This window comes from Aethalodelphis obliquidens, unplaced genomic scaffold (genome assembly GCF_003676395.1).
Source record: "Aethalodelphis obliquidens isolate GAN/ISIS:26980383/991018 unplaced genomic scaffold, ASM367639v1 scaffold30, whole genome shotgun sequence".
Lineage (NCBI taxonomy): Eukaryota > Metazoa > Chordata > Mammalia > Artiodactyla > Delphinidae > Aethalodelphis > Aethalodelphis obliquidens.
The window spans coordinates 21,544,184-21,560,575 of record NW_020837974.1 but is presented as its reverse complement, the minus strand read 5'-3'; the positions used below and the strand labels follow the sequence as shown (position 1 = coordinate 21,560,575).

The following is a 16,392-nucleotide window of genomic DNA, read 5'->3' as shown; positions in this document are numbered from 1 at the left end:
TTATCTCCCTGTGCTATACGGCTGCTTCCCACTAGCTATCTATTTTACGTTTGGTAGTGTATATATGTCCATGCCACTCTCTCAATTTGTCCCAGCTTACCCTTCCCCCTCCCCATATCTTCAAGTCCATTCTCTAGTAGGTCTGTGTCTTTATTCCCGTCTTATCCCTAGGTTCTTCATGACCTTTTTTTTTTTTTCTTAGATTCCGTATATATGTGTTAGCACACGGTATTTGTTTTTCTTTTTCTGACTTCTTACTTAATGCCATGGATATACTGTATATCTGTTTATGTACTGTATGTATATTTGTAGTTTATATATAAAGGAATAAGGTTTTTTTCTTACCCCAAAGAACTAATTTTCACTCCCGTGGGAGCAATAGTGTGCCTGTTTAGAATGCATGTTTTAGCCCTACTTTTGAATATTAGGTCTAAAGTGATAGTATAAACCAGTGATTGTCAAATCTCACTGATCCTCAGATCACCTGGGTGGTTGATTAGATGGGTGGGTGGTTTGTTTTAAATAAAGATTCCAAGATCTCACATTGAATCTACTATATCAGTCTATACAGTGGGCACAGGAATAGGATGGGGTGGGGAGACATTGTTTTTGTTTTTTAAGCTCCCCATATAATTCTGTAATCATCCAGGTTGGAAACCCTGGTATAGACAGTAACCTCAGAGCAAAAAAACCTTCAAAGATGCACAATAGGGGTGTAGTGATATAACTCTATTAGCCCTACTATAGAATGTTAATAACAGTGCTTTATTACTACCTGTATAAAGACAAAAGAAACCTGATATACTACTTAAATCACATTATAATAAAAATCATACTTAGTCCCATATCTTCAAGTTCAAGCCAATGTGTGCTCTAATTTTTAATTCTGTTTTTTTCCATTAACAGCTTCATTGAGATGTAATTCACATACCATACAGTTCACGCATTTAAAATGCACAATTCAGTGGTTTTTATTATATTCACTGAGTTACATAACCATCACCACATTAAGTTCTAGTTCTTTTTAAGCAATGGTTTTTGAAAGCTCAGTTTCATTCAGTACTAAGTAGTCCTTTATAGTTCATTATAGCAGCTTTTAAGCCTGAGTATTTATCTTCTGCTGAACTGCGGTTTCACATTTTTATAGCTTTTTATATTTATACCAATATAACCTAATAAATGTTTTTACTTCCTCAGTTACATGACTATGTACAGAATCATTTTACAAGTGCAAGAATGGCTTTGATTGGACTTGGTAAGTTGGGAATTGCCTGCATGTCAGTTTGCTTCTTTTAAGAGTAGTTTTTTAAGTCACAGACATAGAAAACAGACTTTTGGTTGCCAACGGGGAGGGCGACAGGGGAGGGTTGGATTGGGAGTTTGGGAATAGCAGATATAAACTGTTATATATAGAATGGATAAACAACAAGATCCTATTTTACAGGAAACTATATTCAATATCCTGTAATAAACAATAATGGAAAAGAATATTTATAACTGAATCACTTTGCTGTATACCAGAAACTAACACAACATTGTAAATCTTCAGTTAAAAAAAAGAAGTATGACTTGGCAGATAGTGAAACATGTGACTGACTTTTTCAATGAGGAGGTAGAATTATCCTTGAAACTCTGAAAAATCAGGTACTATCATATGTAACTATGTATATATACATCTTTTATAGTTATATATAGAGCGATATTTAGATAATTTACAGTTCCATGGTTCTTGGCTCCCAGAGAAAGTGGTAGATAGTCAGAAAATTCACTGAGGCTGCTGACTTTTCCTTTATAATTTGGTGTGGCAGGGGATGGGACACCTTTCCAGTACATTGTAATTATGTCACTATATAGGTAACCAGCCTCAATTTATAATATACTCACTTGGGTATTTTCTTAAATTCTGATTATACAATTCTCCATTATGTTGTTCTGTCTCATTCTAGAAGGTGGTTAATTGAAAAAAGAGAAACTCTAAGGTGTGCTACTGTTAAATGTGGCACTTATAGTTATGAATAAAAGTATTTTTTCACTGTCTCAATGTGAGTCATTAAAAAAAAAAGAGTAGTTCTTTAAGCTATAATTATGTGAACACAAAATTTCAGAACTCATCCTCTGTTTGTCAGAAAGTCAGTATGTGGGGCTTCCCTGGTGGCACAGTGGTTGAGAGTCCGCCTGCCGATGCAAGGGATGTGGGTTCGTGCCCCGGTCCGGGAAGATCCCACATGCCGCAGAGCGGCTGGGCCCGTGAGCCATGGCCGCTGAACCTGCGCGTCCAGAGCCTGTGCTCCGCAATGGGAGAGGCCACAACAGTGAGAGGCCTGCGTACCGCAAAAGAAAAAGAAAAAAAAAAAAAGAAAGTCAGTATGTGATAGGATTTTAATAGCTAGTCTTTCATGGAAACAACCTAAATGTCCATTGACAGATGAATGGATAAAGAAGGTGTGGTACATACATACAATAGAATATTACTCAGCCATTAAAAAGAATGCAATAATGCCATTTGCAGCAACACGGATGGACATAGAGATTATCATACTAAGCGAAGTAAGTCAGAAAGAGAAAGACAAATACCATATATCACTTATACATAATATCTAAAGTATGACACAAATGAACTTATCTATGAAATAGAAACAGACTCACGCAGAGAACAGACTTGTGGTTGCCAAGGGGGAGGGGGCTGGGGGAGGGAAGGATTGGGAGTTTGGGATTAGTAGGTGCAAACTATTATATGTAGAATGATAAACAACAAGGTCCCACTGTATAGCACAGAGAACTATATTCAATATCCTGTGATAAACCATAATGGAAAAGAATATGAAAAAGAATATATATATGTATAACTGAGTCACTTTATAGCGGAAATTAACACAACATTGTAAATCAATTATACGTCAATAAAAATTAAAAAAAATACAACTTCCCCAACACAGTTTTATAGCATATAAATAAATCCTCCACAACTCTAAAAAAAAAAATAGTCTTTTTTATTTTTGAGCAGAATGCAGCATTTAACTTTTTAAAGCACTGGCTTTCAAATTCATTACAGTATTTGCAAAACCTATGACAAAGGGCAGATTTCTCTAAGCAAAGAGCTTTTACAAAGAGCTTTTGTTTTTGTTTTGCTTTGTTTTAAGTACAATTTAGTAGAAAAATAGACAAAGGGCATGAACCAATTCGTGGGGAAAGTGTGTGTGTGTGTGTGTGTGTGTGGCCAATTATTGTAAAAGATAACTAAAAAATTTTTTATCTGTGAAATTGACAAAAATTAAAAGATTGACACTGCCTGGTATTAACCATGGTATGGAGAAATAGGCACTCTCAAAAATTATTGGTGGGAGTGTAAAATGGTACTTTTTTTTTTGCGGTATGCGGGCCTCTCACTGTTGTGGCCTCTCCCGTTGCGGAGCACAGGCTCCGGACGCGCAGGCCCAGTGGCCATGTCTCACGGGACCAGCCGCTCCACGGCATGTGGGATCCTCCCAGACCGGGGCACGAACCTGTGTCCCCTGCATCGGCAGGCGGACTCGCAACCACTGCGCCACCAGGGAAGCCCCAAAATGGTACATTTTTGGAGGACTTTTTTTTTTTTTTTTTTTGGCTGCATTGGGTCTTTGTTGCTGCACACGGGCTTTCTCTAGTTGTGGCGCGTGGGAGCTACTCTTCATTGTGGTGCGCGGGCTTCTCATTGCGGTGGCTTCTCTCATTGCGTAGCACAGGCTCTAGGCGTGCGGGCTTCAGTAGTTGAAGCACGTGGCCTCAGTAGTTGTGGCTCACGGCCTCTACAGCACAGGCTCTTTTGTGGTGCACGGGCTTAGTAGTTGTTGCCCTGCGTCATGTGGGATCTTCCCGGACCAGGGATTGAACCCGTGTCTCCTGCATCAGCAGGTGGATTCTTTTTGTTTGTTTGTTTTTGCGGTACTCGGGCCTCTCACTGTTGTGGCCTCTCCCATTGCCGAGCACAGGCTCCGGACACGCAGGCTCAATGGCCATGGCTCACGGTCCCAGCCACTCCGCGGCATGTGGGATCTTCCCGGACCGGGACACCAACCCACATCCCCTGCATCGGCAGGCGGACTCTCAACTGCTGCGCCATCAGGGAATCCCAGCAGGTGGATTCTTAACCACTGTGCTACCAGGGAAGTCCCTGGAGGTCTATTTTAATATATTAAAATTGTAATTGTTTATACTCTTAGGCCCAGCATTTACTTTTAAGAATTTACCCTGCCAAAACATTTGGTCAAGTTTACAAAATAGTCGCGTGAGAATATTATTTGCAATATTGGGTTTTTGTTCATTTGTTTTATAAATAACAGCTTAATTGAGGTATAATTCACATGCCATAAAATTTACCCTTTTAAAGTGTACAGTTTGTGGTTTTTAGTATACTCACAGAGTTGTGCAACTATTGCCACTATCTAATTCCAGAACATTTTCACCATCCCCAAAAGAAACCCCATACTCATTAGCAGTCACTCCTCATTCCACCTCCTCCTTGCCTCTGGCAACCATTAATCTCCTTTCTGTCTGTATAGAGCTGACTATTCTGGACATTTCATATAAAGGGAATTATACAATAATAGTCTTTGTAACTGGCTTCTTTCACTTAGTCACTTAGCATAATGTTTTCAAAGTCCATCCATATTGTAACATGTACCAATGTTCCATTCCCTTTTCTGGCTGAAAAATATATTTCATTACCACATTTTGTTATTCATTCATTAGCTGGACATTTGGGTTGTTCCTGAATGTTTTGGCTTTTATGAATATAAACATTCATATATAAGTTTTTTAACAAAACATCTTTTTCATTGTTTTGGGTGTATACCTAGGAGTAGAATTGCCAGGATAGGGTATCTCTCTGTTTATCCATTTGAAGAACTGCCAGACTGTTTTCCAAAGCAGTTGAACCATTTTACATTCCATCAGCAGTGCACAAGGGTTCCAATTTCTCCACATCCTTATCAACACTTATTATCTGTCTTTGATTATGACCATCCTAATGGATGTGAAGTAGTGTCTCATTGTGGTTTTGGTATGCATTTCCGTAGTGATTGATAACATTGAACATATTTTTTTGTGCTTTTTGGCCATCTATATATCTTATTTGGAGAAATGCTTATTCAAGTCCCTTGCCCATTTTTTAATTGGGTTGTTTGTTTTTTTTAATTGTTGAGTTATAAGAGTTCATTATATATTCTGGATACTAATCCTTACCAGATTTTTTCCCATTTTGTGGATTATCTTTTCACTCTTTTGAAAATGTCTTTTGATGCACATTGCCATATTGTTTTAATAGCCAACTATTAGAAGCATACTAATGTCTCTCAAGAAGAGATTGATTAAATAAATGATGGTATATCCATATAATAAAATTCTTTATAACCATTAAATGTTTGGTGTAGTCCGTTCACTTAGATGTAAATTACGAAAGACAAGTTAGAAACAATATCAATAGAATGACACCATTTTAAAAATAAAAAGGATAATATTTGCATAGAAAAAGTTCTAGATGAATATATAGTAAAGCTGTAAATGCATATGTCTGGAAGAGTGGCATTATGGGAGGCTGTTATTTTCTTTACTGTTTATTTCTGTAATATTTGAATTGTATAATGATGTATTTTTAAAATAGTGTTTTACAATTGTGTTCTAGAAATTCTGGTTCTAGTTTGTTTTTGTTTCTTTTGAAATAGGTGTGAGTCATCCTGTTTTAAAGCAAGTTGCTGAACAGTTTCTCAACATGAGGGGTGGGCTTGGTTTATCTGGTGCAAAGACCAAGTACCGTGGAGGTAAGCGTTTTGTTCCATTAAGGTTAATTTACCAGGGTGCCGCCTCTCCCCCCAGTAGCATATTGGAGTATAATGGGCCTGATTATTTACTACCAAATAGTATCAATGTGGAAAGAAAGAATTAGATTGCTTGAGTGTTATGTATTAAACATGTTTGTGTATGTGTTGGGGGAAGGGCAGGATAGCAAGGAGAGCACCAAGCTAGGGAAAAGCTTAATCTTAATGGGTTAATACTGTGTTGTAGAGAATATTGAAGAATAAAACCAAAAGCCACTTTCTTCGTTCTTGCCTTACCTGGCCCCAGGTGAAATTCGAGAACAGAATGGAGACAGTCTCGTCCATGCTGCTCTTGTAGCAGAAAGTGCTGCTGCAGGAAGTGCAGAAGCAAATGCGTTTAGTGTTCTCCAGCATGTCCTCGGTGCTGGACCACATGTTAAGAGGGGCAGCAATGCCACCAGCTCTCTATACCAAGCTGTTGCCAAGGGAATTCACCAGCCATTTGATGTGAGTCTGAACAGTCGATATCTCTCCTTTTGTTTTCACAGGCTCAGTGTTTACGATGTAGTCCTGATAACTTGCTCTTAATGTTAATCTGCTTTTAAAATTTAAGATGAGGGACTTCTCTGGTGGTCCAGTGGTTAAGACTCAGGGCGCTTCCACTGCAGGTAGCACGGGTTCTATCCCTGGCCAGGGAACTAAGATCCCACATGCCACGTGGTGTGGCCAAAAAAAAAAAAAAAATTAAGATGAACACAAAGAAAATCTTTGTAAAATTGAAGAGACAGCCAGGCTTAATTTTAGTACCTTAGTGGGTCTGTCAAAAACTTGCTGTTATTCTAATATAAAAGGAAGAATTGGGGCTTCCCTGGTGGCGCAGTGGTTGAGAGTCCGCCTGCCGATGCAGGGGACACGGGTTTGTGCCCCGGTCCGGGAGGATCCCACATGCCGCGGAGCGGCTGGGCACGTGAGCCATGGCTGCTGGGCCTGCCGTCCGGAGCCTGTGCTCTGCAGCGGGAGAGGCCACAACAGTGAGAGGCCCGCGTACCGTAAAAAAAAAAAAAAAAAAAGGAAGAATTGAATGCTTAAAAAGTCAGAAATTCACACTTCAGTTCCCTTTAGAATAAAGTTTTAGATATTAAACATTCCCCTAGATTCTAATTAGTCATTTTTTCTGATTTCTTCTGTCCCCTTCTATTCTTGTGGCTACTTCCTGAATTTCACTGCCCTTCATGTTTTCCAACCAAGTGTACAAGATATGCAGCAAGAAATTACTTACAGACCTGCTCCTCCAGCTTGTGATTAAGTTAAAAGAGAAAAATGACATTTAACCATAACCAAAAGTTATGTTGCCTTAGAAGACACCTTTTTATGACAGTGAGGAAAGTGCTAAAGCTTTCAAAATAATTATACTCAAATCGAGAATGTAAAATGTCAACCGGCAAAATATTTAATGAGTGACGGTAGTTTGCCCAATGTAATGCCCCATGTGACCTTCAATTATATCTTTAAAAAGTAACAAATGTACTAAATTGTAGGATTAAGTATCGTTCATAATTTCAGCAATAGTACATGGCACAGGTAGGTTTATGCCTCTGAGTCTTTGGCCATTTGACACTTAATGGTGAAAATTAAAATCAGTCATCTTCTCTTTTTATTCCTCTGTTTAATACTTTAGTGGTAGTGTCAGACTTTTTTTTTTTTTAGCAGAGGAGCCTTTTTCATCAGTGCCATTCCCCAATTGCAATGCCCAACACAAAAGTTCTTGCTTTTAAAGAAGTTTAGAAGGCTTACCTGACAGTGAAACCCTTGGAATCTTCTGTACAGAACCTTAGAGTTCCCTGGAGCACAGTTTGAAAACCATTATCTTATTTTTTTTTTTAAGTTTATTTATTTTGGCTGCACTGGGTCTTAGTTGTGGCACGTGGGATCTTCATTGCGGCATGTTTAGTTGTAGCATGCGGGATCTTTTAGTTGCAGCATGCGGGCTTCTTAGTTGCAGCGTGTGGGCTTCTTAGTTGCGGCATGCACATGGGATCTAGTTTCCCGACCAGGGATCGAACCCAGGCTCCCTGCAGCTCAGAGTCTTACCCACTGGACCACCAGGGAATTCCCAAAAACCATTATCTTAAATTAGTCCTAGTCCTTAATTAGATATCCTCCAGATTTTCTTTCTCCTGGTTCATGGTCTACTCTGTTTTCTTTTCTTCATGCTTTACTCTTCACCATTGAATGTTAATGATGCTTTGGGTAGTTGGAGTTTAATCTAATCCAGTGACATAATATAATAGAAATTCCTGGGAATTCCCTGGTGGCGCAGTGGTTAACAATCCGCCTGCCAATGCAGGGGACATGGGTTCAAGCCCTGGTCCGGGAAAATCCCACATGCTGCGGAGCAACTAGGCCCATGCACCACAACTACTGAGCCTGCACACCACAACTACTGAAGCCCGTGCACCTAGAGCCCATGCTCCACAACAAGAGAAGCCACCGCAATTAGAAGCCCAGGCACCACAACGAAGAGCAGCCCCCGCTCTCCGCAACTAGAGGAAACCCGCGTGCAGCAGTGAAGACCCATTGCAGCCATAAATAAATAAATAAATAAATTTAAAAGATAAATCCACCAAAAGAAAAATTAATATAAATTCCTACTTCAGAATTTGGCCAGAAATTTGGAGGATGACTAGTTAGTCTCAGAATTGTAATTAAACTTCAGGTGATTGAAGTGCATATCTTTGTGTGCTTCGTATGGGCCAAACCAATGGTTTTCAAACTTCATCTGGAACACTAGTTTAAAATTCGGAATCCCAGACTGCATCTTTAGTGATCTGAGTGAGTAGATCTGTCGTAGGAACCTGAAAGTCTACATTTTTAATAACAACTCAAGTGATCCTTATGTAAACGGTCCACATAAACACTGAAAAGCACTTTACTAGGGTGTCATGTCCACCTTAAGGAACTTAACACTCTACTCAGACTACAGACAGAAATACCCGTTTTCCAGAGGCTAAACTTCTTGCTCCCTTGGACATCTGAATAATAGATACTAAGCAGAAATTTTTTTCCTAACCCTTTGATTTTAGTCTATAGGAGAAGTGAAAGCAAATTGGTGAAAAGGAAGTCACCACCAACAGCAGAGGGAAGAAAGCAGGTTTATCTAAGGCCAAAGCCCATGATTTATACCACTCAGCTGTACTGAATCTACAGTAGTAATGTTCACAAGTTAATGTTTGCCTTAACTTTTAATCATCAAAAGGTTAGAAAATATCAAGGAAAGTGAGCCGTCATTTTAGAAAGAGTTAAATGAGAAAAGCTAAAACATTACAGTTGTGAAAGAGGTAACCTGTGTATAGAACACTTCAGTCCTTAATAGAACCATTTAAGTGAAATATTAATCCATGTCTTTGCTTATACTGTGAAGGTATACGTTTTTGTCTAGACGGCCTTAGGGAAATTGTGCCCTGTTTTACCTGGTAGAATGACATACAGTAAAGTTTCATTATATTTTCAGGTTTCCGCTTTTAATGCCAGTTACTCAGATTCTGGACTCTTTGGGATTTACACTATCTCACAGGCTGCAGCTGCTGGAGATGTAAGTTGCAAACTCATCAATTCTCACAAGATTTTTTCCCCCATTAACATATTTTTAGTAAGAACATAGAATGTTTGAATGCCATGATTTATCAGAGTTCTGTATAGTGTATTATCATTAAAGTGTTATCTGCTGTGGAGGAAAGTTAGAAATGAAAAACGCATATACTGATGCTTCCAGAAAAGAGGGAGGAAATGTTTCCTTGGTATTTTTGTTCTGTGTGGGCATGTGGCATTGAGTTGTCTCTGGGATATCTAAATGAAGACCTCAGTTGAGGTCAAGGCCAAGATGTATACTGGGAGTCATCATTATAAAGAGTGTGTTGAAGTCAGGGTTACACGTGAAAGGTTGGAGGAGAAGAAAACTGAAGGTCGAGCTAAGGAAAATGGCCAAAAAGAAACAGAAAGAAAAAGAAGAGAAACTGGCACGTTTGGAGGCCAGGAAAGAGAGAATGGTTAACACTGTTTCGATATACTCTGGATTAACATCCGTTTAGTTACCACAGACAGGTCTGGTAGTTTTAGCAAACTAGGATAATATTGGTGATACTATCAGTTTTTATCAGAGTATTGGAAGTGAACTAAAATTTATAATATTAAGGAATGAATGGGAAGAAAGAGATACAAAGTTGGTGCAGGCAGGTGGAGCTTAGACTTGAGGTGGGTGGTAGTTTTAGGAGAGTTTCCACTGAGAGATTAAGTAGGAAGAGACATTCACACTGAAAGGAAAGAAAATTGGAGCGAATATAGGAGATAAATTATAGATGGATCAAGTCTGAAAAAGCAAGAGCAAGCAGGATCCAAAGTACAATCGGACATTTTAGCCTTGGACACAAAGGCTGATGGGAGAAGAGGATGTCGGGAAGATGAGGAAGTACATCCCTGTTAAGGTAGGAGGCTAAGTCATGTTTTGAGAATAAGAGAAGGGAGGAGAGTTTAAAGAAAGTAATGAGGTTTGGGACAGATGAGTGGCTAGATGCACACAGAATGAGCATAACAGCAGTACAGATGTCTCCATGAGATAAGTGACCACAAATGCATAGTACAGCCAGACGTCTAGCCTAATGCAGAAATGGAGGAGGCAGGCAGTAGGGTTGATCCCAGGCTGGAATCTTGCAAAGTAGGCAGGTCAGAAGTATGAAAAGATGGCAGGAAGTTGGAAGCACTGGCAAGAGTGATTGAAGAGATGATTCATGGATTTAGGCTAAAGAAGTGAAGCCAAGGGGACCTGATAGGTTGAAAGTGGGCAAATCAAGGACCTAGAGATGTTGATAAAATGGAAGATAAGGATAGTGTGATTAAAGACTTAGGCCAGAGGTCTTGGAATTGAGGATTTCAGAGGTAGGTCAGATCTAGGTTATGTGCATGTCTGGGGTATGGCTATGGAAATGGGTAGCTCACCTGGAGGGGAAATGAAGGTCCTAGAGTTTAGGTGATTAGAAAGAACAGTAAATAGCAGACCCAGAATGGTGCCAGGGTTGGGAGGGAGAAAATCATGGGCCAGGTTTATTATTAATTTATTTATTCAACATATATTTACCAAGTACCCACCCACATCACTAGAAGTTGATTCCTTCGTGACTCTAGCACTCCAGGTATGGACAGGCTTTTCAGATTGGCTATGTATGGATTACTACTTTTTTCTTAGTGAATAGTAAGAGATAGCAGTATTAATTACATGATACTTTGAGAGTCTTGGGAAAATTTTGAGGTGCTTATTCTTTGTAGGCAATTATAAATCCCTGAGTTTTCTTTTCCTAAACCCTACTGCCATCCTCTGCCCTCTGCCACTTAACGTTTGTTAAGAAACTTGGCCACTTGGATATTGTACAAACAGCTGCTTTATGGAACATTGGAAGAGTAAGCAGCACGTAGTGAATTAAGAATTCCAAATGGACACTATACTGTTTCTCTGGAACTAACCTTCCATCTTTTGTTTTTGCCTCAGTAGAGGAGCATTTGAATGCTGCAGCAGCAGACTTTGTTTTTTGTTTGTTTCTTTGTTTGTTTTGTTTTGTTTTTTTGCGGTACGCAGGCCTCTCACTGTTGTGGCCCCTCCCGCTGCGGAGCACAGGCTCCGGACACGCAGGCTCAGCGGCCACGGCTCACGGGCCCAGCCGCTCCGCGGCATGTGGGATCTTCCCGGACCGGGGCACGAACCCGTGTCCCCTGCATCGGCAGGTGGACTCTCAACCACTGTGCCACCAGAGAAGCCCCTGCAGCAGACTTTGGCACTGATCAAAGATGACCAGCTTTTACTTGTCTATCCTAGGTTATCAAGGCTGCCTATAACCAAGTAAAAACAGTTGCTCAAGGAAACCTTTCTAATACAGATGTCCAAGTTGCCAAGTAAGTTTCAATATTAATGTCTCATGTTTCAATTATTTGAAAGTTGTATCTTTTCTAGTTACAACACTATTGTAATAAATACACAAAAAGGATTGAAAGGCACAGAAAAGTATTTAAAAGGAAAGGGAAATATACTCCTACCCCCTAGAGATATAATTGTTAACATTTTGATTATTTTCTTGACCATTTTTAAACATAATTGTTAATATTGTATATATACTTGTTAATAAATAATACTTATTAGTGTTTATTGTAGAAATTGAAAATTACAAAGACAAAAATTATTTTTCATTCCCTACCAATGATTCTTCTCTTTTTTTAACATTATAATGCTGTTTGCATTTATTCCATTTATTTTTATTACTAAAAATTTGTCATAAACAGTTTTAATTGGTGTGTCAAAATATACTTATTGGACATTTTCAACAAGTTGGCAGTTTGAAATTATAAACTATAAAGGATATCTTTGGGTTTTAAAACATTTTTGTATTTCATATTACTTTCTTGGTATAGATTCGCAACTGGGCCAAGAGTTATAAACATTATAATGAAAGGCTGTGTATTAAAATATACGTTTGTGTTTATGTAATATTTTTATTTTTATATTTTGGAGTCACAATGTTGAAAGGTTTTACCAGTTGATAAGCACATTGTCAGTATATATGAGAGTGCCTGTTCTACCATAACCATTGGCAACTTTTTCCTCTTTACTGATTTGATAGACCAAAAAATGTATCTGATTAAAAGATTGCAATATCTGTCTCCTATATGGTGATTTTTAAATTCCCACATTGAAAGTGCTAACAACTCCTCTTAACTCAGTAGCTCTGGGAGTTTCTCTAAAAGAGACAGACTTTGGACAGAGTTGGAAATCAGCTTGCATTTTCATACAGGAGTTTAAAACATTTAAATTTGACTCCATCCATTTAGGACAATTCAGAATGTGAATCCTAAAACTCCGGAGGCCTCTATGATCATTTAGTATTGCCTACAAAGGAAATATGACAGGGTGAATTACAACCCAGGAGGGAACAGTCTTTTACCATTTCTCTTCTCATTAGTATTATTACTTTTGTTATACTGAACACACTAAGAAGTGCATCTCTCAAATAAGTACAACACAATTTATTAAATATTGTATACATGGAACCAAGGATCGATAGGATGCAGCTCTGCATGATTGCATCAGAAACAAACCTTATAATAAATTGAAACAATGGATAAGCTTAGGAGAAATCTGTTTCAAATCTAATTTATTTAAGAAAATGTATTTTCTTAATAAGTGTGGCACAGTTCTTATCAGGTACAGCAACATTTAGAAAATGGAATTTTGGTTGTTAATGTCAAGATATATTTATTTTCTGCCATTTTGATGGAGTTGATACTTTTTTTGTAAGGTTCTTACTCCTCCTATAGTGAAAAAGAGAAGGTGAGGTGTCATTGCTGAAGGGACAAACTAATAATCACTTGGTAAAGTTTATTGCAGGTAAAATCTTTTTTCAATTAAGTGGACAGTGTGGTAAAATTGCTACATTAAATTGTAATTATGTTTAAATGGAAGTCTTGCTACAGAGTGCCAAGGAGATTAGTTTGAGTTAAATAACTCAAGTGCCTTATTGAACATAATTTCTTCCTGGGATAAGAATGAATTGGATTTTGTTTTATTTCAAATTGATGTTTTTGTGCCCATATTTAAGCTACAGGGACTTATAAGACCTATACTGTCCTTCCCCACTTTCCCTACCCTCAGTGAGACAAATCCCAGCACACAAATGGACTAGGGGTGGGGTTAAGGGAAGTTATATTATCAGCACACAGCATTCTGCTAAAGGGACAGTGAGAAGAGCCCACATAGGGATGTTCTTTAATAGAGATACCTAAAACCATCACCAAAAATGTATCTAAAATAGTTGGTGAATTGAAGAAATAGAATGGAGACCTTTAGCACTGTAAGATTTCAAAGCTGTTAGTTAGTTTGTATATTTACCCAAACATGTTTAAGGTGTGGGAACATACTTTGCCTTGCTCTGTAAAACTGGCATCTGCCTTAGTTGCACACCTTTTATTGGACAGGAACAAGCTGAAAGCTGGGTACCTAATGTCAGTGGAGTCTTCTGAGGGTTTCCTGGATGAAGTTGGGTCCCAGGCTCTAGTTGCTGGTTCATATGTGCCGCCATCCACAGTCCTTCAGCAGATTGACTCGGTAGCTGACGCTGATGTCATAAATGTAAGCAAATGAAAATTTATTTAACATCAAATAACTTGTCCTTAATGATCCAGTTTCAGAAGGAATGCGTAACCTTCCTTGGGTTGTATATGCTGTTCTCGTGGTGTTTGGTGCTTATGTACCTGGTGTGGAGGCAGAAGGGCTCATCCCCATATCTGCAGATAGCTTCCTTGTCAACTCAGGGTGATGTATCTTCCTCATGCAACTAAATTACCATTAGGTTAAATCATTTTAAATTCTTAAAGGTCAAGAAGAGTCAAATATTGGCAGTTTCATACGATTCAACCTAATTGTCAAGTTTGGTATTTTCCTCCTCACTCCTAAGAAATAAACTCTATCCTGCCAATCTTTCGCAATCTACCATCTCAAGATTTTCTTTAGTCTTCTCAACATAAGACCTTCTCCTGCCCCTGCTCTATTTTTTTTTTCACATATATTGTTTCCTATAAAATTGAGTTGTTTTGAGGGCAAGGACTATGTCTTATACCTCTTTGTATTCCCTGCTATGCCTAACAAGTACATGAACTACAGAATGAACCCAAAATCAGTCCTTTCTGTATTAAAAATGCCAACTCCCCTTCCATGGTCGAGGTCTTAACCATCTTCTCACCAAGGGGTCTCCCCTTGGGGATAGAAAAAAGAAGCAGGCTATTTTAAGATAGCAGCCCTGACTTGATTTCACTTGAATCATAAGTTCATCATTACATACTCTTCCAAATGGCTGTGCTCATCTTATATACCATACTATCATGTGAGTCCAACCCAGCTGCCTGCAACACTGTCTATTAAAAAAGCTGGCCTGAGATAATGTGGGACTGCTCCTCGTGGTATTGCACTTAACCTAAACAACCAGCCTTTGGACTCAAAGTAGCGGCATAAGGAATACTAGGATATAAAGTGTAACTTTTAAGTTAACAATCAGTTTATTTTTATTGACTCAGACTATTTGCCATTGCAATACCAAAGCAGGGAAGTACAGCTCTGCTCAAGGAGACTCTGCCCTGTTTTGCAACGTCAGAAGGGTTTTCCTTTTCCCTCTTTAACAGCTACGCTCCTATTTAGAGCACCACACTTGCTCAGTCACACGTAGGATGAAATACTCAAAGGAACAAGTTTATCTACTTGCTTATTTCTATTAACTTTCTGTCTTATTTTGTTTGTTTACTTAAAGGCTGCAAAGAAGTTTGTTTCTGGCCAGAAGTCAATGGCAGCAAGTGGAAATTTGGGGCATACACCTTTCGTTGATGAGTTGTAGTACTGAAACACATATTGCAGGAAAGAGCTGAACATTTTCTCAACTAAGAGCAGCAAGTATGTGAAAGTGAAAAGTCTTTAATGTAACATTTATCTTTTTTTCCAGTGAGATGAAATATCAAAAAGCATAAATGCAGGTAATTGTTCCCAACTGACCTAAAGTCAATAAAACTTCTGTTTAAATGTTTTTCTTGCGTTTTTCCTAATCAGTTAATCAACAAGTATTTGATACATGCTGAGTTTTTGTTTTAGATGCTTTAAAGGAGAACAGGAATATAATAAGTACAGAAGCATGAGAAACTATTAAAAATTAAGGCTAAGTGGCTATCAGAGTAACTATTTCCAGATTATTATTGGTGGCTTTTTAAGATAAACACAGTTAAAAGTCTGTCTTCTTGGGTAAGAATAATTAAATGGTCTGGGTTTTACCCCCTTTTTTGCCTTTTTTGCGAAAGAGTTATTTGTGAAAAATATAAATTCCCTGCCAGTCATATCCTGTATTCGCACTGCTTCATTTTATCTTCACTGTGGCAGAATTTTGTGGGTTTTTTTCCTCGCCTTCTCCCTCATCTGTTTCTATCCTATCTCTTTCAAGTAATTAACTATCAACCCAACATTCAAAGTAACAGTAGGGGGACTTCCCTGGTGGTCCAGTGGTTAAGAATCCACCTTCCAGTGCAGGGGACACGGGTTGGATCCCTGGTCGGGGAACTAAGATCCCACATGCTGTGCGGCAACTAAGCCCGAGCGCTCTAGGGCCCATGTGCCACAACTAGAGAGCCCTTGTGCCGCAACTACTGAGCCTGCACACCACAATGAAAGATCCCACATGCCACAACTAAGACCCGGTGCAGCCAAATAAATAAATATTTTTTAAAAAAAGGTAAAAGTGGGGCTGAAAAGGGGGAAAAAAACTAGTATGAACAACTAGGCAAAAATCTCATTTCTTTTAAGTAGGGCACTTGAAGTTTACAAACGAGAAACTAAAGTAAAATGTGATACTTGAAGAGTAAAATTCTCTACTGTGTTTACACATTCTGATATTGGGTTCCTCTGCTGCATTTTCTAAATGATGAGACATTCTTCTCAGAAAGGAGGGTCCTAAGGATCTGAATAATTGTGAGGCCTGTGAAACCCCAAGGAAATCTTCGGATATCACACTGAAGAAGGTCTCTAAAG

General features: G+C 38.7%; 1 protein-coding gene across 1 annotated transcript in view; it reads left to right on the top strand.

Moving 5' to 3' along the window:
* The window catches only part of UQCRC2 (ubiquinol-cytochrome c reductase core protein 2), a 31,705-nt gene extending 16,305 nt beyond the window's left edge, over window positions 1-15,400 (top strand). Inside the window, exons 8-14 of the mRNA XM_027126683.1 lie at window positions 1,198-1,255; window positions 5,700-5,795; window positions 6,100-6,299; window positions 9,304-9,384; window positions 11,656-11,732; window positions 13,806-13,959; window positions 15,131-15,400. Coding sequence (XP_026982484.1) covers window positions 1,198-1,255; window positions 5,700-5,795; window positions 6,100-6,299; window positions 9,304-9,384; window positions 11,656-11,732; window positions 13,806-13,959; window positions 15,131-15,214 — 750 coding nt within the window. The 3' untranslated portion in view covers window positions 15,215-15,400. The remainder of the gene's footprint in view (window positions 1-1,197; window positions 1,256-5,699; window positions 5,796-6,099; window positions 6,300-9,303; window positions 9,385-11,655; window positions 11,733-13,805; window positions 13,960-15,130) is intronic.
* Window positions 15,401-16,392: the final 992 nt, after the last annotated feature.